General features: G+C 29.5%; 1 protein-coding gene across 4 annotated transcripts; it reads right to left on the bottom strand.

Annotated features, from left to right (window-relative positions):
• On the bottom strand, positions 1–26,426 carry LOC139491041 (growth arrest-specific protein 2-like). Of its 4 annotated transcripts, none has more exons than XM_071278314.1 (7): positions 26,233–26,426; positions 12,517–12,739; positions 9,791–9,912; positions 8,399–8,540; positions 6,690–6,886; positions 4,672–4,767; positions 1–4,030 (listed from the first exon to the last, which is right to left on the bottom strand). In XM_071278314.1, exons 2-7 carry the CDS (start codon positions 12,710–12,712, stop codon positions 3,845–3,847), a joined length of 939 nt encoding a protein of 312 aa, XP_071134415.1. In that variant the 5' UTR covers positions 12,713–12,739; positions 26,233–26,426; the 3' UTR covers positions 1–3,844. The 4 variants fall into 4 exon arrangements, with proteins under 4 accessions (XP_071134415.1, XP_071134411.1, XP_071134412.1 ...); XM_071278310.1 differs by lacking the exon at positions 26,233–26,426 and adding an exon at positions 17,787–17,991; XM_071278311.1 differs by lacking the exon at positions 26,233–26,426 and adding an exon at positions 17,314–17,407.

Below are 26,426 nucleotides of genomic sequence, written 5' to 3'. Positions count from 1 at the left end.
AAATTTAAACATTTTTAATTCAAAATATATTTTACTCTTTAAATGACAAATATTTAACAGGGACAAATTCAAATATAGGAATGCAGAATTAAAATATATACAAGTATTTGCATTAAGAGATTTTGAGTCTCAAAAAAAAAAATTATCAGTCAGTAGTATATAGGCAAGGCACAAAAAAGCAATGGTAAAGAAACTATAAAGCGATATCAAGCTAGAATGAAAAAAAAGGAATTTAATTTTTAAATTCATAAATTATGTGCCTTAAATAAGCATCTTAATAAATGTCAATGACAGATGATACAAATATTTGTAAACAAAATATAATTTTACAAATGAAAAGAAATGTAATAGGGTAACTGATTTACTTCTTCTACCATTTCATTTACCATTGCTAACCTGAGTTCAATCATCTAAATAAAAAACAATCAGATTTAAAAACAATCAGATTTCTAAACAAGCACCTTTTGTGTAATTTGTTAGTATATGTTTTCATTTTAAATAAAATCTTATTTCTACTATGACTTTAAGTGGAGTCCATATTTTAACAGTTTTGGTTTACTTATATTTCCACGTTAATATATGTAGTAACGTATAAAACTGTTTTTTTTTATTGATGGAAATGTTAATAATAATGTTAAGTCCTACACAACCTTATAATAATTTAAAATATTTTTGACTAAAGTAATCTTAAAGTATGGAAGAGGTGCAGATTTTCAAAAAAAAATCTTTACTTACAAACCAGAGCTATTAGAATTTATAATAATACAATTGTAATGTTTGAAATATTTTTCAATTGGGATTTTTCTGGTATATGGGAGATAATTCAAAGTGTATCATGTTCAAACATTGCTCAATGCCTGATAGGTATCATACATTTGAAAAAGAGGGTTGAAACATACCAGAGGGAAAGTCAAACTTATGGATGGAAAAATAAACCGAAAAGTTATGTTGCAAGTCCAGATATCTCTATTTGAAGAATCTTAAATTCCTAAAAGAATAAAAAAATAATAGTATATGCACTTTAAGTCGTAAATAATCTTTTAAACAGCTACCTCATTTTAGACATTTTAAAAGGAGAACATTATATTAGATATAAAAAAAAAGGATATAAACAAATTTGATTTTGTCAAATTAATTTACATTTTGGTAACCTAAAAAATATTTGAGCAATAATGAAATGCATTATGCATCTGACATTTTCTGTCAAAAAAAGGAGATCAACATTCTTTATTCAGGGCAGTGACATTTCAACAAGAAGGCAGTTATTTCCCTTTAACAAGAAATGTACACAATCAAAATTTCATTGATCATAACAAAACAAGTACAAGAAAGACAACCTGCAGTTAAAAATATGAATCTTAATTTTGTTCTAAATCAGATTCTGACAAATAAATAATGATAAGTATTTAAGGTGGTACCAAACACCTTCACAAAACTTCATAAAATTTTAATCTTTACTTTGACCATATGACAAAAAAAATCAAAATTTCAAAAATCTTGAACCACACACTCTATCGGAAAGTTTTCTTTGGACAAATAATAGTTTGACTAACACCAAATTTGATCACCAAGAAGCTTTTATAATTTCCTGAACAAAAGAACATAATTAAAACGTTCCGCTGATTTTTACAGAGTTATCTCCCTGTAGTGTTATATACCACCTTAATGAAACTTTTCTAATATGTGTAAATTTTTCAAACTTAAGTTAGATATCCACCTCTTAGAGAAATTTTCAACTGAAAAAAAATCTACAGAAACTTTTTGTTTTCTTTTATGATATTTGTTTGTGCTTTATGTGTATGATTACTAAGGAAAACAATTCTTTACTAAGCAACATTCAAATGAATTTAATCATAAATTGACTACATAACTTTAACAACTCAAAATTGTGTACATAAACAATTTTAATACTATAATGTGCCAATTATGATAAAACATTATACTACATGTACTATGCATATTGAAAATTTTTTATTAAGTGTGTTAATTACAAAAATAAAATTGAGCAATTATCATCTTTCAAAAAATCTCTTTCTAGTAAGTATTGCAACACATCTAAAGGGACTACACACTAGCTATGCTTCAATACAGGCATGTCTATTAAAAAAAAACCCCAATAAATTAAGGCTTGCTTCAGTTATTTGCATAAATGGCAAGGTACCCTTGTTTTAAATGATTAATTTCATCTCAAGCATGAACATTATCTTAGAACAGTTAATTTCATGGTTCACCTGTATCCACGAAAATAGGTATGGAACGGATAATAATGAGTCCACAGTATGTCATTTATTCAGGCAAGATATAGGTTTACCCTGATAAAAAATATCTCACATTCTAGGAAGAATATTTATTGAATGATATGTTATAATATGAATGAAACAAGATAAAGGGCACATATAAATGAGACTTCTACCTGAGAGAAAACACACATCAAAGTTTAAATGTTGTTCCTACATAGCACGCAACTGAGACTAAATAATGTTATTTTATGTCAAATGACAAATACTATATGTAAATCCTTCATAAGAAAAAAACAAGTAAAAAAAAAAAAAAAAAATTACAACATATTTACAGCAGGGATATATATATATATATGTATAAACCAAAAATAAAATCAACAAAATATAAGATGTAAACAATGTGGACGGCACATTTAAATAATACTGATGATCAGTTTGAAAGTCTTAACTGCATGAAAATAATGAAATCAATGAAATATACAAATCATAAAAAAATATTTTTATACATCTTTAAAATCAGAAAACATATTCTTATAAAATTGCAGCAGAGCATAGTTTAATCAGAAAATACCTAAAATCTTTTAATTTTTCTTGTGTCTACAAAATTGTGTAAATTAGTATGCTTGAAAACAACTATTATTAGTAGAATAAACAAGTATATTGTAGTAGTTAAAAAAAAAAAACAACCTGAGAACATCTTGTTAAGAACAATATTTTATAAATTGGTTCCTTTTCAGAATTCATTTTTTGTAAAGCAGCTTATTTTCACCAATACTTTATTTAAAGTTCAGCACTATCTAGACCAATTGTGATTTAAGTTCGTCGTGATATTAAAATTTATTTGAATTTTGATGTAAGTCGACAAGAAAAATCCATGTTAAAAATTTTCGCCTCAATTTATATACGTACTATTTTTCTTCTGTGGAAGGTTGCAAAAATAAATCTTGCTATATTTAGTTGGTTTAGTTTTCACATACAAATGAATTTCAGATCTAAATCATGCAATAATTTGATGATAATTTAGATTTAAATGACAATGAATATTTGCAAATAAATGATATGAGGGAATAAAGCGCTGAATCATAAGGACGGAAGGCAAAATCACAACCCTGAATCACCCATGAAAGTTTCACTCTCGCCACACCAAATTTATTTTGTTCTTAGTAATTTGACGTTGTGTATTTAGGTAAATTTCTGATTTATTTTTCTTGAATACATTTTTGACACAATTGTAAAAACTGAACTCATATCAAAAATCAAATAAGTTTTTTTTGGATACTTACTTTCACTCAAAGGCCCTAAAGAAGTCTTCTATATCTTTTTTATTTTGAAAAAAAAACACCATTAAGTTGTTTTTGTTTATCACATAAATAACAATTGTGAGAAAAAAATAATCCCCATAACACAACTAAAAATCAATTTAATATGGCCTAGCTAGTGTTTCTCAAATTAATAACAGGAACGTTAAGATCACATATTAAACTTCATTTCTGAATTAACAACTCATTAACATTCACAAATGTCTAATTAACAAGTAAACAAATGTATTGCATAGTAAATAAACAACATTAACATAATATAAACAAAATTAACAATGAAAACTATCATGAGGCTGATGTTGATCTGTACTGTGACTTGAAGTACAAATATTTATTTACATCATTTCTCGGTTCTCCGTGGATGTCCCGACGGTGTTCAAATACTTGTTTTGGAATGTGATGCTCCAGGTAGTTTTCTAACGTATCCCATCCACCACCTACCCGTACCATAATATGACGATTCTGTAAAAACTGAAATATTAAGAGTTAACGTTTCGAACATGTGGAATAATACTATAATTTTGATATGCATATCAGTTTCTGATTGATTATTATAGAAAAGGGAATTTGCTCGTAAGTCAATCATTAGTTTTTGTGTTGTAAGTCTGTAAGTCTTTACTGCATACCATGAAGTGGGGGACAGGGAAAAGAGTACAAATAAGGTGAGAGGCAGTTTTAATCGGACCCCAAATATCCATGACATAAAATTATCATTTTGCTTGCAATTCTTACAAAATTCTAAAAAAAACAATAAAGACACGCACAATGACAAAATATGAGTGCCTCCCATTCCAACTACTATGATCAATTTTAAGACAGTCTTTCAATGTTTCACAATCTGTATGTCTCTTTTTCACTGATATGTTCAAATTCCAGAATTTGGAATTTTAATGTCAATAATCAATAGAACCAAGCAGACTGCCCATTGTTTATTAGACAGGTGTTTCATATTAAAAAAGTATTTACAAACCTTTTAGATAAGATTGGGAATGCTCCTTCTAAAAAGGTAATTTATATAAGACAACATATTGGGAGTGTAATTTGGGACTGTTGAGCAGTTGCCTGTTGTGCTTGTTATAACTCACTTTGTCTAATTTTCCTCATTAACTTACCCTGATATGTACAACTTTGCCAAAGATAGCATATTTTCCATCTCCTAACTTCTTTATATACTGATGACATTTACAGTTAAATGCAATGCGCTGAATCTGCAAAATTAACAATGATATCATGTTTACTGTTAATATGTATGTTTTTTTTTTTAAATTTTCTTCATCCGTAAGGTCACCCATACATCTTTGATTAATTAACACTTGCATATATGAACAAATTGCAGAGTAATCATACAGAAACTTAAACATCTATTTAAAAAAACTTTGCCACAGGTCTTGAGGACATAAAATGTTGGAGTATGATTATTGCTTTTAGACTGTGAATTCAACCAATCAAAATTTGGGATGTGCTGCTTTGAGCACTTATTTTGTACTCCTGAGTAGTGAGTTAAGTTTTATGGACAAACTTCATGAACTCCTTTACCTAGATGTAGGCTTAGTGTTCCTTAGTAAATCAACCTGTTCAAGATAAGCGTTTGTAAAATAAAGAAAATCTGATCAAAATCCTCAAGCCAGAAGAAAATTGCTTAGAACATGTTTTACTGCAGGAAGCAGATAATTTATAAGAAGTAGTTGATTTGTAAACAATAATCAATGAGTTTATATTTAATTTTAAGGTGGTACCCAACACTTTCACTAAAATTAATTTGGCTTGTTTAATTTTCATTAAATTTTGTCAAATTATTTACTTTGACCCTTTAACAAAAATATAAAAATTTTAAAAAATTTGAACCAACCGTTTTGTCAGAAAAATTACACTGGTCACATAGCAGTTTGACAAACCAATTTTGATCATTGAGAAGCTTAATATTCCTTTTACAACACAATGTAAATAAAACGTTTAGCTGACTTTGCAGAGTTCGGTACCACCTTAAGACTTATCTATATATAATTAACTTGAATGATTAAACACAATCGTGAAGGCTGAAAGATGATTGATAGATTGTTGTTTGTTTAAAATATAGGTGGCTTATTTTCATTCAGTCAGGACAATACATTTAATGAATAAATAATAAAATATTCTAGAAAATTATGTCATATTTTCAAGCTGAAATTAAACTAAAGTTAAAATCACAACACAAAACAAATCATCCCATGCTTTTATAATTCTCAAATATCTGCACATGTTAATCTGAAAGACAGTGTTCTAATAAACATACAACAAAAAGTGAACCATAGCACACAACATAACAGAGAATTAACTCCCTTGATTAAAATTACTTCCCCTGATTAAAGGCATATGATACAGTTACAGGGGAGGTAATGAAGTTGCTAACATAAATTGTTATTTTCGCGACGTCAAACTATGACTTATCGGGAAAACATTCAGTTTTCGGCTGATTTTAATTATTCAAACTTATTTAACTTGAAAAAGAGTTCATGGACCCCTCTTTTTTAAAATGCCATTTGGTTTGATTACGAGAGAAGATTATGTATGCCAAATTTCATGAAAACTTAAATAGTACATTTTTTTAAATTTGATAAATATACAGCAAAATTGATGTTTTTTTTCTACATTCATGAACATTTGATGAATATGAGTTATTTCTCAATAAAAAATGTATAAATTTTTAGGATATTTATAAAATAGAGAAATTACAAATTATTCAACAAAAAACAATTTGTGTTTATCTTTAAAAAGGTATATTTTTTATTACATATTTTATTTTAATCAGGTAAAAAATAGTCTATATTGAAATTTTTATCAAAATGTAAATACGGGATCAAAACTGTATCGTATGCCCTTAAATAGCTCAAAATCAGTATACAGTGAATTCAGAAATTATTGGGAGGTTTTTATTATTGCGAAAAATGCGAAAGAGTTGCAAACGCAATAATTTAAAATCGCATAAAATCACATTTTGAAATATTTTTATATGAATTAAACAGGATTTTTTCTCATAATCATAAAAATTAAAATCTCATTGAAGTCTAATATGACAAAATTGCAATAATAAATACATACAATAATTTCTGAATTTTACAGTAGCATTATTTCCCTTGTTAAGTAGCAATACCTCAGCATCCAGGTTAGGCCCCTTATTAGACAAAGGTCTGACAATCTCTACCGGTTTACTGACTGGTATCTCCTCCTCTTCCTCCTCTATCTCTGTTTCCATCTTGATGATATTAGGAGGTTCCAGTCCAAACTTATAACCAAGTCTGGCTACTTCTAATAAACAGTTAATCACAGACTTCTGGTCTGTTTGTGATACTGAAATGTATAAAACATACAAAATAACTTGATATTTACTTATTTTTTTTTTATTTTCTCTGTATCTTTGCATCTTTGCTGTACAATCAGTTTCTATTTCTGATAAACTAGTAACAATATACATTTGAATGAATGTTGGCATCTTGAATAGCAATATCTGCAAATTTTTCTTTCATGTTTATAAATAAGATAAGCAAATTCTTATGTTGGAAAACAATTTAGTAGGGAAAATTTGCATTTAAAAGAATAACATTATGTGATAATTCCTTCAAAATCTTATTTTTTTCTTGATTCAATATTTTCAAACTGTGCCTTAAAGGGAGATAATTCAAATTTTTTTTAAAAATACACATTTTTTTCACTCTTCTTTTGTATTGGCCCCATTTGCTCTATTTTTTTTTTTAAAGCATTTTTTTTTGTGAGTTATCCTACCATATTTTATTTTAAAAATATGCCTTTTATTTTTCTTTCTATTCAAACACCAATACTTTATACCCTTACAAAATGTGTTATAATTTTTCCCAACCAAAGCAAGCTCTGAAATTTTCTCTCTATATTCTGTGTTGTTTTAACAAGTTCCATGCATGCCTAATTCAGTCGAACTTAACTCGAACATTATATGCATGCCACATCTACAAACCAGCTATAACCTATAATAATGTGCTACCTTAATGCAACAATATCATTCTGTAAGACACACACATGTACACAAAAAGTCATGTAACTATACAGTCATTTTCAATACATGTCCAAATAATTATTTACCACTGATGTTTTGAGTACAAATATCTAAATTTGATCAAATATTTGAGATAAATTATTTGAGATTACAGTTTCTAACTTAAAAGATCTTTTTTTATTAGTATTACAAAGCATCAGAAATAAATATGACGTTTACCAATGTACCTTGTGCATTCCAACAATAATACTACTGTACATGGTGTATAACATATAAATAGATACAAATATGTGAAAACCTAATAATTCTGTACACTCTTTCATCATTAAAAGTATCTTACCACTTTTGAGGAACTGCTGAAATGTTTTTCAATGTTAATTGTATTTTTTATGGTATAAAAGAAATTATCCAAATTATAATTTTTATAAATATAAGAAAACTATTTCATACTTGTCCTTTAAATCAGCTACAAACTATGTTTCTGTAAAGCTTAAAAAATGATGAAACAAATTGCCCAAAATTAAGTGTTAAAGTAAATATATAAATTTAAGTTATTATCAATTTTATTTATGAAAACTAATAAGTTAATGAAAAAAGAGTAACATTTCTGTGAAAGATAAAGTTTAAATTTTTTAGTTTTGAAGATTTCAGTATTAAAGGTCTTCCATCCTTTAAATTTCTAATTAAGATTGTTTCTAAGAGTTTTATAATGCTCTTATCAAGAAACAGCCCATTTCAATGTTTATATGTTTAAAACATAAGGAATAGCTTTATGTATGGAAGGGATTTCTATTATATAACCAAATATGCTGTAAGCATATCTTTTATTTTACCTAGATATTCTGTTTCAAACATAGATTCCTGTTTCATTCCATGAGAATTACACCAAGTCAAGAAATTAGCTGCATTATCTCTGGCAAACCAACTCCCTGAGGGAGCATTGTTTTTACATCTGGGTCCTTTGAGGGGAATCGACTACAAAGAAAATAACAAAAACTTTCTATTTAAACATTATCGTTCACATTAGCAATTGTAACCAATATCTTATTCATAATTTGTTTGTATACCTCAAAGGCTCATATTCAAAGTGTAAAGCTGTGTTTTAATAATAAAATAAATGTTATAAAATGTTGCATTTGCTGTTTCATTAGTTTAACCCTTTCCTCCATGCAATAATTTTTTTACACACTTGATTCACATATGATTTTTTCAATAAAAAAAATCATCAGGTTTAAAGTATTAATGCACTGTGAAAACAAATATTTCATCAATGAAATTCCAGTCAGATATTCTCATGAATATCTTTTTAATATTAGATACAAATTTTATTAAGTCTGATACAGATTTTTTGCAGGCAAGACTTTTCAACCGAGGCACTACACGAGTGTCAAAAAGCCTCACTATGGAGTTATGGGTGTGGCGTCAAAGGGCGTCATTATGGAGGAAAGGGTAAATATTTTATTGTTCAAAAATGACAAATGGATTAGACACAAGATTTTCAACTTGGTAACGTCTTTTCCAAGTGCCTTTTCATTGTTAAAGTTAAGTATATAATTCATTTTTTGGAATTACTTTGTGGATTCAGAAAAAATTACATTCATGGTTAAGTGGTTGTAGTCTGTTTGTGAGGTTCATATTAGTGGTTCTCGTTTCTCATTTCTTATATAGATAAAAACGTTGGTTTTCCTATATGAATGGTTTCACACTAGTCATTTTCAGGGCCTTTAATAGCTTGCTGTTTGTTGTTAGCCAGTGCATGCTTAAGGGCTATACTTTGAGCTATTATGGTTGACTTTTTTCTAATTGTGACTTGGATGGAAAGTTGTCTCATTGGCACTCATACTACATCTTTTTATATCTAATAAAGCAAAAGTTGCCATTCAGAACTCTAGAAAATTTGTGCTCGAACAGACATTTAAATTTGTAGTTAACATATACTCACAGAATCCAACGACACAAGTATCCCACAAATAATAATTAATTCATCGTGTATTCTGCTATAAAATTTCAAGAGTTCCATAAACTTGCAACGCAATAAAAGCTGAAGCATCACATATAAAATATAAAACTGAGGTCAACTTTGAAACAAGGGTGGTTTTTAACAACCTTGACTAACCTTGAGGGTCTCGCACTGAGGGAACTTTGATGACAATTTTGTAGGGTTATAAAAATGTGTCCTGTATACATAATTTGCATTGACCATTTATGATCATAATTCTTTTTACCTCTGTACATGTACCGTTGGCCACACATTCCTGGGCTTTCTGTTGTATAACTTGAGCTAGCTTACATAAGCATACACCATTGTCTAATACATCCATAAATGTCTCTGCTGATATATCTATATCTAAAATTATACAGAAAAAAATATCTCTGAATATCTATTAAATAATAAGACTGAATGAAGTTTTTGTTAGTTGTTTTTTTTTGTGCTGTGTACTGATCTGATGAGTTTAGCCCTTTTCCACTAACTTTCATAGTTTGTTCTTATGTTGTTCTGTTACACCATTGTCTTAGGTAAAGGGTAGGGTTGGGAGCCTACAAATATGTGTTCCCCACAACTCTCTGGTTGCGCCTATCCCAATCCAGAAGCCTGTAATTCAGCGGTTATCATTGTCGCTATATATCATATTTATTTTTCATTCACTGTTTTCTACATGTACATAAATCAGACCACTAGTTTTCTTGTTTGAATTTTTGGTCTCTGGTGGAGAGTAGGCAATCATACTACATTTTATAATTGTTATATATCTAACTTAAAATCTTTCCACTTGAGGGTTTCAGAAAAAAACAACACTGATATGATAAAAAACATGAACAAAAACTACTTTAAAAAAAAAAGATGATATATATAAAAATCTTCTGAAAATAGATACTACTAGCGGTAAAATGATACAACTCTGGCAAGCAGCAACCCCCCAGCCAGTCTGACAACACGGACAGTCCATATTGTTTACAATTAATATACCTTGATATCAGATCATCAACAAACAGGTGTCAGATGTTTATCATAAAATGTCACCAAAACTCTAAACACCCGTCACCAAATGTCACAACATTGGGTAATAATCATTTGACTTCTGCTGGACACGCTTATACCAACAGCCAGAAAAAACCTTGGAGGTCTACAAAGGGCGTTTTGCAAGAAGTTTGACAATGATTTTGATGTGTTAAAGAGATTATCTGTCTTCATGAGCTTGTAATTATCAACTGTTGTAACACATGCATCGATCAAGATAAAATAAATAACAGGTTCAATTCTAATAAGGAATCAATTTATGTCAGTGAAATTCCTGCTTCAGACAGGTCATGTTGACAAACAAGATATTCTGGTTATTTTCACTGTACATGTTAAAACAGATTTCTATTTATTTCTTTAAAGAAAACACTATTTTTCTACTTTTCTTTTACAAAAATGCAGTGCAGAAAAAACAAATTGCAAAATGACATTTAAGTTATTTCTTGCATTGAAAATACAAAGCTTTAGAGATGCTGTCATCTGTTATTATCTCTCTTTGCTATAAATATATTTTATCCCTATAAGAAACAGATAAGTGAGTGGGGTGTTTATTTTTTGTCCTCTACATTTTCCTCTTTGAAAATATATTTTGCTATCTTCTACTTAACTATTCTATGCATTTAGCGGTCTTTTGTGGATGTTAACAAATCACAGTGTGTGATGTTTACTTTCAAAGAGTATTATCAAGGGCAAATCCAGGGGGGGGGGGGAGGGGGTTCCCAACCCAGGTTAAAGGGGGGAGGGGGTTCCAACTATATGTCCTCATTTATATGCATTGATCGTCCAACAAAAAAAGGGGGGTTCCAACCCCCCCCCCTTTCTGGATCTGCGACTGATTATGGTTATTTGCTTTGTTTTGGAAATGATTAACCTGAAATCAAATGCTCTGGATTCTGAAAATGCAAATCTTTTTGATTTACAATTACTTACAATTTTATAAATATATAACATGTATAAATGTACATTTGTACTAGGTAATACAGGAGATTAGGAAATGAGATTCCTTCATTGGCTTAAATGCAATGTGAGTGCAAGAGAATTTCATTGCCAATTTTTAAAACTCTTCTGAATTTATTTTTGAACCAGTAGTACCCTAATATATATACATATAAGGTCAAGTTTGTTATTTCTTTTCCTATACTCTGCTTATTATCTCATAAAAATCTTCTATTCACAAATAATCAATCAATTTGATAATTCAACAAAACTATTGCCAAATTAATTAATTAAGCTTAATTAAAATCTTATATTAAATCAACCTTAAGTACGTATTCATGATAAAAAAAAAGATAGGATCAAGGACAAACCATACCCTAAATTCCAACATTACTTAAAATAGACACCCACTAAATAATTCTGAAACAATAGATAAAAAACTTTACAACATACATTTATATAATGATAGCTGTTGGTAAGCTTAGTATCTGTCAATATAGATGATACAGAAAATGGAGAAATATTGTTACATATGAGCCAACAAAGATACTTGTCAGTATGCCAATTTGCTGGACTCTCTAGGATGTCTGTATTGAGTTGTTTGGATGCTGTTTCTTTGGAGTTTTTCTACTTTTCATCTTATTTATCTTTGTTGGATAAAACCCATGACTAAACATGACAAAATAGCGGTTCTGCTGCTCATAGAGAAATCAATAACATAATGTCGTAAAAACTTAACTAACAACTATTGGAGCATTGTATAAAATTACAGTACCAACCAATGTGGAAAATGTAAGCAAGTATAGGCCACCCTACAACCTTCAATAACAAATCCAATACCAAGTAGAAAGCTATATTAATTATAGACCTTAACAAGACAAATTAGGAAACAATTCAAACAAGAACACATGTTTGAGGTTAAATTAAATCAAAGGAATAACAATTGCATGTTAAACACTGATGTCACCATTTGAACTTCAAATATGCTCGACTTACTTAATGTTTTTGCAAGCCATTCTGACAAGTCTTCTTTTAATGGCTCTAAACTTTCTTCCTGAAGAACGTGTAATCTTTTGGTCATCTCATCTTCCTTCTGACTTTCCTCCTTACTAAGGGGAACAAGCCCTGCTTCTTTACCGTGTCCATTCATCATTGGGATTAACCCACAGTCACGCTCAACCACCTTGGTCATCGGCGAGTCAATTACATCATAATTACCCTGCATTACAAAAATAAAAGGATGTTAAAAAACAATTTTTTTTAAATGGTAAGAAAGAATTCTCTGTACAAAATTCTGAAATGTGTTTAAAAAATCCACAGATATTTTTCCAGCAAGTTCTTTAAGCTGCAATAATCTACTAAAAAAAACTTCCAGTTAAAGTTTTAAATCCCACATTTATTTTTTTCAATACATAATTATATTCAATAGTCACACCCAGTGGCGGCCCTATGCACTTTTAAAGAGGTGAGAGCTTTTGATGAATGTTAGAGGCCTAAATACTGTGATTTTAAGATGATAAACAGCAATATAAGCATGTTCCTTCTCTTATTCAATTTGTGCGTTCATGTGTGCATGTATATGAATTCATGTCAAACAAGAATGTGTCTTTAATACACAGATTCCCCATCCACACTATCACTTTCTATGTTCAGTGGACCGTGAAAATGGGGTAAAATCTCTAATTTGGCTTTAAAATAAGAAAGATCTTATCATAGGAACATGTGTAATGATTTTCAAGTTGATTGAACTTCAACTTCATCAAAAACTACCTGGACCAAAAACTTTAACCTGGAGCAGGACTGACAAACGAAAGAACGGATGTGCAGACCAGGAAACATAATGCCCATAAATGGGGCATAAAAATCTAACACCATATTCTGTTTCTTATCAATCATATGTGACTTTATAAAAATAATATGTGTACTACTACAAGTACCATTTTGACAAAAAATGGTCACTGCACAGCCTTCAAGGAGAAAATCCAGTGACTTCTAGTCAGTTATAAAAGGTCACGAAAGAATGTGGTGGGGTCGAACAAGTTTTTTAGAGCTCAACTCAAGTTAGTTTACAGATATAATTTCTCAAAAATTCCTCATTTAAAAAGATCTGTTGTGCATATAATTTCTAGATGTGATCTGGTTTTCCGACTTAAAAAGAATGATCTAATTACTACAAATCTTAATATCGAATATAAAATATCATCTTACTTGTATCATTTTGCACCTAAAATCCATCAGAATTCAAATTATTCAAAACCTGAACAAAAATGCAATTTGGATATAAAGTTAACGATCTTTGATTTCTATCTTTAATCAAACAAATATGATATTGTTAAGATTCAAGCATTTAAAAAAATGTACACAAAAACATTTAAAATGCTGATTCATTTAAGCGTTTATCCTAATTAGGATTTGTGGTAATTAAATAAACAAATACTAAGATTATACACACCTACATCAACCTACAACAAATCTATTGCAATTGTTTATTGAACTCTATTAAATTTTCAAACAATAGAAATTCAAAACAGAAGATTTTGTGTTAAAACAAAACATAGGTCATTGGATCAATTTGTAAGAGAATATCAGCTTTGAATTATTAAAAAATAAAATATTTGTGAGCAAGAGGTATTTAAGGCCCATAATAACAGTGTTAAAAGTTTTATCAAACTTATTTCATGATAAGTAAAGTACTACAAACTTATTAGAATGTCACTGCATACCTATATGTGAAATGAATTTAAGATTGGCAAATAATGAATAAATATACCATGTAGCAATGAAGGGATTCAAAAATTTAAAAGGCCTTGAATATCATCAAAAAAAGTATGTCTGTTAAACAAAAATTGGAAAAATCAAACCATGAAGACTGACTTTTTAAATTCAAATCGCTTTTGATTCCAATTTGAAGGTAATGTCACTGAAAAAACATATTTTAAATTTTAACTTACAAGAAAATTATGTAAAGCAGTGTCAGAATATAAGTCAAACATGTTTAAGGAATAGTAAAGGTTTGTAAAAAGACTCAATTTTAAAAGAAAATGAGATTTTAGCCTGGCAACCCCGCCTGATATCTGGCTGTGTGTCGTATACTGACAAGATTTAAGCCAGGACTCCAGGCTAATGAGATCTTAGTATTTTGACTTTTTTAGAAACTTATGTGTTTTTGCCAACTGTTTATTTTTTTTATTATAGCTGTCAGTCAGTTGATTAAGTGATCACGAAAGAGCCTTTCTTACAATTCACGCTTCAAGAAAGCAAAGATTGCATTCTATCAGATATAAAAACTCAGTTTAAAATAGCAAAAGAATGCAAACAAGGATTTTTTTATTTTTATTTAATACTCTGCATACAGAAATGTTGCTATTAGTTTCTTTATGTCAATTAACTTAACAATATGTCTAAAATTGTACATGTAAATGTATAGTCTAAACAATATTTTGAGGAAATACTTACACATTCAAAAGTCATGCTGAATTTTACTTAGATATCTGTTAAAGAATTGCCTAATCCAAAACTGTGACTAAAAATCTCAACATTCTGTACTGTTAGATTAATTCAACAAATGGATATAATCTAGAAAAGCATATTTTCTTATTTCTAAAGGCTCAGATCTCTACAGTGAAAATATACCTATATCTATATGCACTTATATATATATCTATATATGCTATATATATTGTGTATAAAGGTATACCTGAATAAAATCATTTTAAATTTATGAAATAAAACTCTAAAGTATGTATGTTTAATAGTGTAAATAATTTGGAAAAGGTATATTGAAAGCTATGTTAATAATTATCAACATAAATCATATATAAAACTCCTATTGCTTGCAATGCAATTTAAAATCAATTAACATCATTTTGAAAGGGGCAAACAATATTATTTAGCATGGTTGATTCTCTTATACTTTTATGTATACCACTTGTTAACAGTCAGCAGATAGATGTTGCCATACAGATTTGAGCTGACAATTTGCCAAGTCACCTAATTATAAAAATTATTAATATCAATAATAAAAGACAAAACAAATCAGGCCAATTGTCAAGATACCTTTAGTCTGATTTTGTAACCCCCTGCTGAAGGGTGAGAACTTTTTTTTATCTATTTAATTATTAAAATTTTAAAAGATTTATTGGAGTTCCCAGGTCTTTTCCCCCTCAAAGTTACAATGCTCTATCAATCTATGATTTATTGTTCTATAGTACTTTTTTAGTAGTATCTATTTATAATAACAATATATTTACTTAGCTAAGCAAAATATAAATTACTGGATAATACTTGTATAATTATATAACTTTTATATTTTGAAATGATACACTGGCACATAATTATGTAATTATTTCTATCAAAATGTTATATATACATGATATATATATCTAACCCTGTATGGCTGTATCTCTTTCATTAACTTATAAAGTTAAGCATATATGCATATACACCACATTTTAAAATACTGTTGAAAGTACCTACCATTTTAAGACTAATATAGCTATATATATATATACTGCACTTGGGGAAATTACCCCAAACTCAATCCCAGCCTTTCCTTAAGTTTGTGATATGGAACCTTGTGGTACAATGTCAGAGAGATCCATGCACTTACACACTGTAAGTTATTGTCTGGAAACTACAAAAATGCTAATTCCTAATTTATTGGTACTATAACCTCCAAATCAATCCCAACCATCCTTTTGTGGTAATGAACCATCTGGTAAAATTTTATAGAGATCTGATAATACTTATACGAAAGTAATTGTCCAGAAACCAAATATGTCTTCAGACAAAAGACATCATGATAGCGTTATACAAAACCAAATTTTTTTTTGCAATCATATAAAAATTGATTTTTTTATTTCTTGATTGATTGGTTTTCAACTTTTAAACCTATTATTATTTTGTGGTGGTCAGTCTTTATTGGTGGAGGGAGCCACAGAGTCCAGAAAGAACCACCACCTTTGCCAGGAAAACTGATATTCCTAGTCAACTAAGATTGGAGATGAGAGCACCTGGCAAGAGCAGGATTTGAACTCACAACCTCTAAGATTTGACAGGCTATAGTGTCTGTGATACAGTAGTTCGATTACTCATAGACCACTTGGCCAACAAAGCCCCTCAAATTGATTGGTAAGTAAGTTTCATACACTACGGTAACTAAATGCACCAAATATTCTCAGAAAAGTAATAAGGACAAAAGTTGTTTTTTTCAAGTTGTCTGCCAAAAGTCAGCCTACTTTAACAAAAATGCAAACTACATGATGGGAGTACATCTACTGAGTGTTGAGTCTAAACTCTTATTTTGTATACATTCTGATAAGTACTCTTCAGAATGAAGACATGTGCACTACATTTCAAATCAAGTTAAAAGATGTGACAACAACTTGAGGTACATATAAGCATGATTTCAAGATAAATGCAGTGTGCCATAAAATCATAAATGCACTAAATTTCCAACACATTTTGAGTAAAAGAGATAAAATATTTTCCTATTTATTTTAAAGGTATTTTATTTTCCCAAAAAATATTAAGACATGAAATTTCATAATTCGTTTTTCAAATATATACATGTATACATACACAAAGTATAAATAGACCTAAATCACAAAAAGTATCTAAGTGTTAATTCATGTAACATGAAAGAATATTTTTCTTTGCACATTGAAAAATTAAATGAGTAATTAATCTTGCACTGAAATTTTGACAAAATCCCTACGGTGTTGAAATTAAAAAAAATGCTTTTTTTACAACGCAGTTGTATTTAACTTGTCGACTAGTCTGCATAGTTTAAACCTGAATTTCAGTATCATCTGCAGTACTTCCCAATCTTGCCATGGAATGTTCACTGAATTTCTTAAAGTTTTGACTTTAGTTCAACAAAATAAACTTTTTGTATTGGCAGACTTGAAAATAATGTCACTAGAAATAATCATCCATAAACATACCTAGAGTAAGAATAACATCAACTCTGACCCAACCAAAATTCTTTCCAATTTTATTATCAATAAGTGTTTTTAAAAGCGATAAAAGTTATGTCAAGTCTGAAGGCCACATTAACTGAATTTCTTTATCTCAAGTCAAATAAACCATAAGTCAAAATGATTTTGAAAGGTCTGAATTTCAATTCAATTACTACATTGTATTATATGGAAAATGAGATGAATTTGCCAAATAAAATTTATAATAAAAAAAATACATTGTTGTATATATGTAGATGCATAAGTTTTCTAAAGAGAAAAACAAAATAAAAATAATGGTTTACTCACTGCTTTTAAAGGTGCTGTTTTAGGTCTTCGTCCTTTATTGTAATTATTGTATTCATTATAATTTCTCATTTTTATAAAATGGTAAAAATTTCCAAATCACTATTCCCGTTTTTCAATATTTCTTAAATATTTGTACACACTTAATAAGTCACATTAATTTAATGGGTTTAAACAATGTTTGAAGTTAAACAGTATTTTAAATACTTCTAATAAAGGAAAAAAAATGCTATATGTGGGTCCGCTCATAAATTGTGAACAATCAGATCGTTTATCTATTATAAATGATCAGAGGATTAATCCATTACAACGATATTGACGCCATACACGATTCTGTCACGACCTCTAATGATTTTCTTCTAGTTAATTTACAAAGGTGTTACGCACATACTCAAAGATATAAAAATCTTAATAATCACCAGACTTCAACTTTTTATCAACAAATAAATAAATATAATATACTAAAGATTTGTTTGGGCTTCAAACTTTTACGTTGAAAACAATAATTTTATCTTCAAACTGTATGTCCCTTTTCATTAAATTCCAAATTTGTTCTGTGTCTGAATTGGCAAAGTTTATACTATAATCTGAATGACAATTTCTTGTTTGCATTCCAATATACTTAAGTCAATAAATTAAATCCTGGATAAAAATAAAAAGATTATTTCAAATATATTCATTTGAAATACAAACACATTTAGATTTTACGAGTTTACATATATAATATACTATCCGTTTAATAACATTAATGTCATTATGCAGGTGTTTCATACTTTGTTTCATTTACATCTCCACCTGTTGATCATTTGTACATATCAATACTTTTCCTTGTATAATTTATGTCCACTACAGAGTAAAGTTAAAAGCTGTTGTACAATATGTGTTGCTCCTTCTTGTAATGGAAAAACTAATAAAATTGTAATGAGGCTTATAATTCTGACCACTGCAGAGTTCTCCCCAAACATTACATTAAGCATCCTAGTAAAAAGGAAAATTTAAAATACCATCTTGTTTCTAAAAATTTATAGCATCACAAAACATAATCTATGAAAAATCCAACTCAGATAGCATCACATTCAAGAAATATAGCATCACAAAAGATTCACAATTACCATGATCATGATTCTAAAAGGCCCTGGGGAGAACACTGGACCGTCACCCTACTAGGTTGAAAATTTAGCAAAATGCAGTGAAAGAATGTCTTCTTACAGTCACTGTGTTCTTTTATTTTTAGTGGATTCAGGGGGGAAAATAATTGGATACTTGTTTTCATAGTTTTGACAAATTCTGCTTACAACCTACATGTAGCCTATCTAAAACTTGCATGTTGTTAAAATTAGCAATTATTCATCTTTACACACAAAATTCACACAAGACCATATAGATCTAATTGTCGGAAAGCACATTCATTCAATTTTCTTAGTCTGCTTAGATGTAAATGTATCAAACTGATAGTCCTATGCATAACAGAAGGTTTCTAAACAATATTCTACACCTTCACATTTCTTCCATCCAGAATAGATCTTAATTTCCAGACTACAAACCTTCAACTCAAACAAGATTTTCTATTCAACTGACTATTTCAAGACCAGACATGCAATACAAAATCAACCTTTCTTGCAAATGACTATAATGATTGGCTTTAGCCTGAAATAAACCTCAAAAATTAAAATTTACATACATTTAAAGAGTAAGTAAGGACATTGTTGTTTATATGCATGTTTAACACACCACGGGTAAACTGTGACATTGTATTTGGTTAAATGCTGTCATATATATTGTAACCTCAAATTGTTACATAGGAGTCAGCCAATTTCAAGGGGTTTCATGAAGTCACATCTACTGTTAATGGAGACGTTTATCTACTGAAGAGTGTTGTATTTTATTGTTTATTTTTCAACAGAATGAGGCAGGAAAAGTACTGTGTGCGATAAATTTGTTATAAGGTTCTCTACTGACCCTTTTAGAACAAATCAGAGAGGGTGAGTAAAATCCATAGGAGAATCAGCCTTCAGCCTCCCCCTCCCCCCCAAGGTTTTTACTAACCCTCTTTTATAGCTGACTACAACAACAACAACAACAACAATACTTTATTTTAAGAGGGTTACACAGTTAGCTATATAACTAATCTTCCCTGAGGCCCTCGTAATGAAAAATCAAACAAAACACAAACATATACTAGTACATTGCATACATACATTAGCATAAAAAGTCAAGTGTGATAATAATGTTCAATACAACTTGATAAAATGTGATGAAAAAATAAACATGATGACATGATCAGTTTTTTATATTATTTATACAGTTAGGTTGATTTCAATAAATGATCTGCTATTTTGTATTTGAAAGAATTAATATTTGTAATATTTCTTAACGGTATTGGCAAATTATTCCACAAGTATGGTCCAGAATACATAAAAGATTTTTTGAATAATTCTGTTTTTGGTTTAGGGAGTATGAGGTTTCCTTGAACAGCATTTCTCAAGGGGTACGGATTTCTGTCTGAAACATAATGAAACTTGTTAGTAAGATATGATGGGGCATCATTATTAATACACTTAAATGTCATCACTAACTTATGATATTTTATTCTCTGTTCAACTGTCATCCAGTTTAAGTGTTTGAATAAGGGTGCAGAAGGAGCGAATGGGTCTGTTTCTAGTATTAATCTAGCAGCCCTCTTTTGTAATTTTAATATCCTTTTTAAACCCTCACTGCTACAACTACTCCACACTATACAACAATAATCAATAAGTGGCAAGATATAACCATTATAGAATAATTTTCTGCAGTCTAGATTTAGAAATTTTTTAATCTTTAATAGTAGATATAGTCTAGATGATATTTTTGAGCAGATCAAGTCAATTTGGGTTGTCCATGTGAGGGAAGGGTCAATTTTAATGCCTAAAAGACTTTCGCATGTGGAAGATTGTATCACTTGATTGTTAATAGTTAAACAACTCTCATTGTAATGTGGCATTGCTCTTTGCTTCGTTCCAATAATCATATATTTTGTTTTATTTTTATTGATGAACATATTGTTATCATTGCACCATGCCTCTACACCATGTAAATCTTCTTGTACCTTTGACTGAAGAGTTTGATAACAATTACCAGAAAGATGTAAGGTTGAATCATCGGCATATAAATCAGTGCAACAATTTTTCATATAAATAGGAAGGTCGTTGATGTATAATATAAACAGAAGGGGGCCTAATATGGAGCCTTGGGGAACACCATACTTGATATGAAGTTTTTCAGAATGAGCATTACCAATTTGTACTTGTTGAGTTCTTTCATTCAAATACGATTGAAAAAAAGAAACAGCAGTATTATCAAATCCATAAATTTCAAGTTTTTTACAGAGGATATCATGATCTACTACATCAAAAGCTTTCTTAAAATCCAACAGGACTGCTAAGTTGATATTACCATCATTCATATCCTGTATCCATTTATCTATGATATTGATAAGGGCAGTTTGGCAAGAGTGTTCTTGTCGAAACCCAGACTGTGCTGGGTGTAAAAGATCTAATCTTTTAAGATAGTCAAACAAATGTTTTGAAACATGCTTTTCTAAAAGTTTTGATAAAACTGGAAGTACAGAAATTGGTCTATAATTTGTTGCCATGAATTTTTCACCAGCTTTAAAAACAGGGGTTACTCTTGCATTCTTTAAAACACAGGGAAATGTACTTGTATCTATTATTCTGTTAAAAATGTAAGTTAAAGATGAAGTTATGAAAGGAGCACTCAATTTTAAAATTTTTGGTCCTATGTTATCAGATCCGGTGGATTTATTAATGTCAAGTTTGATCATCTCATTAAATAGACCATTTATTGTGACTGGTGGAATTGAAAATTTTACTTGTTCTGACTTAGTAAATTTCTTTTGTACAAAATTATTTAATTTTGCATAATCATTATTTTTGCTCATACATCTGTCAGTCCTCAGGTTTTCAACACAAGATGTAAAAAACTTATTAAAAACATTACAAATGTCCCGGACATTATTAGTTTTAATACCATCTTCATTTAAAAGTTCATATGGCTTTTCTTGTTGGGATGGGTAAAATACACTACCTGTATGTGGTTAGAGTTTACTCATTGATCAATGCTGAAGTCTGAATGGTGAACTATATTTGTTCATTTTCTGGTCATTTAATTTCTAGTGAAGATTGGTCTCAATGGCAATCACACAACATCTTTTTTTTTAATAAATCTGCATATTTAGACATGTACTCAAAGAAATTTTGGCAAAAATACTGGTTAATGTACCAAAAATGTATATGAGATAAATTTAAAGTTTTATGGGTTTCGTAATTTTGATGGCTAAAAATGGTCTTATCTTGAAATGCAATCATAGAAAATTTGAGGAATTCTTGCTGTTATATTAACTTGCCAATTTAATAACTAAAAAGGTAAATTCTGTATAACATGTATAACGCTGAGAACTAACTGTATAACACAGTTAAATTAAATAACTGGCAAATATGAACAAGTGACCCAAAACAAGAATGAGAGTTATTTCCCTTGGCCTTACTGAATTACTAAAAGTCTACTCACTTAAATGTTCAGCCATTCAAATCAATTCTAATCAGTCAACTGATCCTCTTGGATATTTGCCATTTTAACAATCTAACTATTAAAGTTTCCAAATAACTTTTTCATGTTTTATATAGTAATACATGTAGTAAAATTCAGTTCTTTTGACATGTCCAATCGAGAAAAAAAGTAATTCTTAAAATCTAAATTACAGTCAAAACATTGCTAAAGGTATTGAAGCATTTTCCCCAAAAAAATTGACCCATCATAAATTTAAAGATTTAAAATGAAATATCAATGGCTTATCATTTAGAGGATTTAAATCAAATTTTTGTATAGTTACAGCTGATCATTATTTGCAAAGTTCTGCAAAATGATATCAGATATTTCATGTATTTGATCCAGCAATACATCACACTTTTCTGGACAAAACCAATTTTTACTGGACTTTTTAGAAATGTCCAGCAATCTTTGGAATGACTTGTTATCTAAGTGTGACTAAACTAAGTTAGTGTCCTGGCAAAGCATTATGGTAAACAATTAAACATTAGGCATATGGACAATAATTTGCTATTGGGCTCGTTTCCTATAACGATAGAAAAGTGATAAAAATGTGTATTACTGTAAGAAAAGTTGTAACTACATCTAAAGATGCCTTTATTTTTATCAACATCCAAGTGTATGCTACTCTTCCCTAGAAAAAAAATTGAAATTAACAAATTTCAAAGATTATACGACAGTATTTTTGTGTCGTTTCTTGCGTTACTTTTCGCTTCCGAAGTGCATAACGCTGACTGATTTAATTTATAGATAATTGTCACCGGCAAATTCGTAACTTTTGCTTTCAAATAATAAAGAACATCGACCAATAAGAATAGTCAGAAGAAAATGCTGAGAACTATAAGCATTTCTGTAGCAGGTGTAAGAACACTAGCGTTACTTTGGTTTCCAATTTCGTAACGCAAATTTTAGATGATGTAATCTGCTTTGTTGTAATAGAATTCTTTATAACAATATATGCAAATATGAACTCTCGCAAGATGTTCAAACAGGTAAATCAGAGATGATTTACATTCTAGTTTTGTTCTTCGTAATAATTAAGTTAGAAAATGACGTTATCGTTATGCGTTACATTTCAAACGAAACAGAAGTCCAGTTATTTCCTTTTTTTTATTAAAATTGTTTTTGTCGTTAAGTTCTAATCATTTCCGGTCATACGTGAAACATGTGACTAACATGTGATCACGCCCTTACGGCCGGATGTATGAAATACTAGGTCTAAACATTGTTTTTGTTTCCAACGGGATGTTAGCAAACATAATCTGTAGACTTGTTTCGTCTTGTTTAAAAAAGGAAAATACAATTTTCAAAGAGATTGCACCAGGGGTCTATTGTTTTTCCTATGTGCATTATGTTTCATACGATCTTGTGTGAAAATAAATGCCCAATGACTTGACAAAATCGATTTCAGATTTGACAGACGTTATGACACACTTTGTTTCCTGATAACGATGTAAAGGGTCCTTGGAAAATTCAATCCACATTACGTCTCTTATCATTGTGCCGATGCTCGTTGGATTGATTTTGCTTCAGCAGTAAATATTACTGGATATTTTAGGTGAATAAAGATAACTTAATAAAAAATACATGTTAATATACCGTTACACTTGGAATGTACAAAGTTGGTATCTTTGTCACAATTTTTAATTTTTTTTTTTTATTCATGTTCTGCAAACACTTTTCAGAAACGCAATAAACTTGTCAAAGGAGAAGTAAACTTTTACCATGCATGACTTGAAAGGAAGTACTTTATTGATTTTAGCCCACTAAAGTAGGTTAAAATGTGGAAACCATGTAGATGGTGTACAGGTCACAAATATCACATGGTGCCTATTTTAAAGATTTTAATTCCAAATTAAAAGTTTTTTTCTTTACTGGATTTAAAGAATTTTACATTGCCAATGATTTGGAATAAATTGTATATAACTGGAATTTCAAAACCAAATATAAATACATTGTTTTGGCTAAAACATCAAGATACAACGATTATGGTATCCTGTATCAATGAAGAAAATATGGAAATTTCTGAAAAAAATTTTACTTATTGTTTTCAAAACAAGCACATATTTAGAAGTTTTATAATACTGTTACATTTAAGATGGATTTTAAGAAAAAGTATACTGTTCAGACTATTTTAAGCAGATTTTGCAATAAAATAAAACTAAAAAAATGCTTTCGGTTTCTTATGGTTTCCTGTCGCGTTTAAAAAAAACTTTAATTAAACATTGAAAATAAATTTTAAATATTAACATGAAGCAAGTAACACTAGTTATGGTGTTCATTTATGTCTTTTGAAATATATTGTACAAAATAAAGAAAATAAAGATTGGTTTCCTGTTTGGTTTCCTGTCATGTAAACGGTGAATCAAAATGTATTATTTTTTTCTTGAAAAACTCAATTGTTCCATTAATACTATTCTAACACCAACACAACCCACAGAATAAAAGTTAAAGTTTTAGAACTTATAAAAAAGGATACAAAAAGAAACCAAAGGCCGAATACCAAATTATGGTCCATATATATTGTGATAATCATATTTTGTCCCATGCAGGACACAAATATTTTGACATTACAAAAAACATACAGTGCTCAATACAATGCAATTTTATTTGGCCTAATATGGCTTATGTCTTTTAGTCAGTAAGAAAAACAAGAATGGCATGAATGGAGTGAGTTAGTAGAAAGTGGGTCTATTGGTAAAAAGTGTGGTGAGTTGGCAGTGGGGCGAATTGTCTTTCTTACTTTTCACTTTCAGGTAATATCTGTCAATTCTCTCGTCCAAATAATATTATGACGTCTTAAATATATTTAAATTCGTTTTTTTGCTGTGATCGCAAAAAGGCATAAAGTATTTAGAAAATAAATGAGGAATAAGACCATGAACACAGATGATGCCCCTGCTTGCATATCATATAAAGTTATAAAAGGACATAACTGAAGAACTGTAATAGTGACGCTAGTACCAAAATTTGGACTTGATCTGAGTTTTGTGGATAGGAAAATGCAGCAGATTTTCCATTTGTAAAGGGGCATAACTCTAAAACAGTTAAAGTGAGGCTACCAAAATTCAAACTTTATGTGCTTTGTCATGTTTGTGGTAATATGGGGATGAAGCCAAATGGAAACTTGTAGAAAATATTTTTTTTTAAAACAAATTAATCTTCTTATGGACTCAAAATCCATAATTTCTTCTTATTTTTTATTTCCCCCCATTTCACAGAAAACAATTTCTTACTTCCGGTCTAGTTTGTCATGACTATGAAAAATTATAAGGAAGGAGCACGGTTTAATACATTTTTTGTAACTATTTCATTTTTAATAATTCTTTAATTTATATGAAAAAAAACGTTACCTGATGTTAGAGTTACTTTGTTTACACTGAAAATGACATCACAATTAAAATCCCAACAGGATCAATATCGGAAACATTACAGTATTTCCGTTTCTTTTTTTAACAAATTTTGAAGTATAAAGAATAAGTTTGAATTAAAAAAGTATAATTCATATATGGACTATGTCTCATTTCAAGGTAATGCCTGCCTCCTATGAGACATTTTGTATAAGATTCATAACATTTGGTTGAGAAAAACTAAAGTTAAAAACAAAAACCATCTTTACAACGCCAACGGACAGACAAGGCCAAGGGTCAAGACAAGGGTAAAACTTATATAATTAATGCCCCCTAAAATCCGGAAGGGACATAAACCAGATTGACATCATTTTTATTAAGTTTCAACTGTCTTTTTCTTTAGTGCTTAGAAGCAGCTCGAACCGCAGATAAAGGAGCACATCTGATCTATATATATATGTAAGTTTTAACATTTGTCATTTCATAAAACATACCAGAGCCGTGGCCTGGATAAATAAGAGTTGACAAGCACTTTGTGTAAGCCTAAAGCGTCTACTCTATTGACAGTTGTGTAATCAAAATGTACGCTACAAACTAGATAAGAGAAAGTTAATTGGAGCTTCTTTGACTTTGATTTTGGCTAACAGACGACGTCCATTTGTAAACAATATCTGTCACGTCCTGTCAA

Source organism: Mytilus edulis, chromosome 10, assembly GCF_963676685.1.
Source record: "Mytilus edulis chromosome 10, xbMytEdul2.2, whole genome shotgun sequence".
In the NCBI taxonomy this organism is placed as follows: Eukaryota; Metazoa; Mollusca; class Bivalvia; order Mytilida; family Mytilidae; genus Mytilus; species Mytilus edulis.
This window is presented reverse-complemented; position numbering and strand designations above follow the sequence as displayed.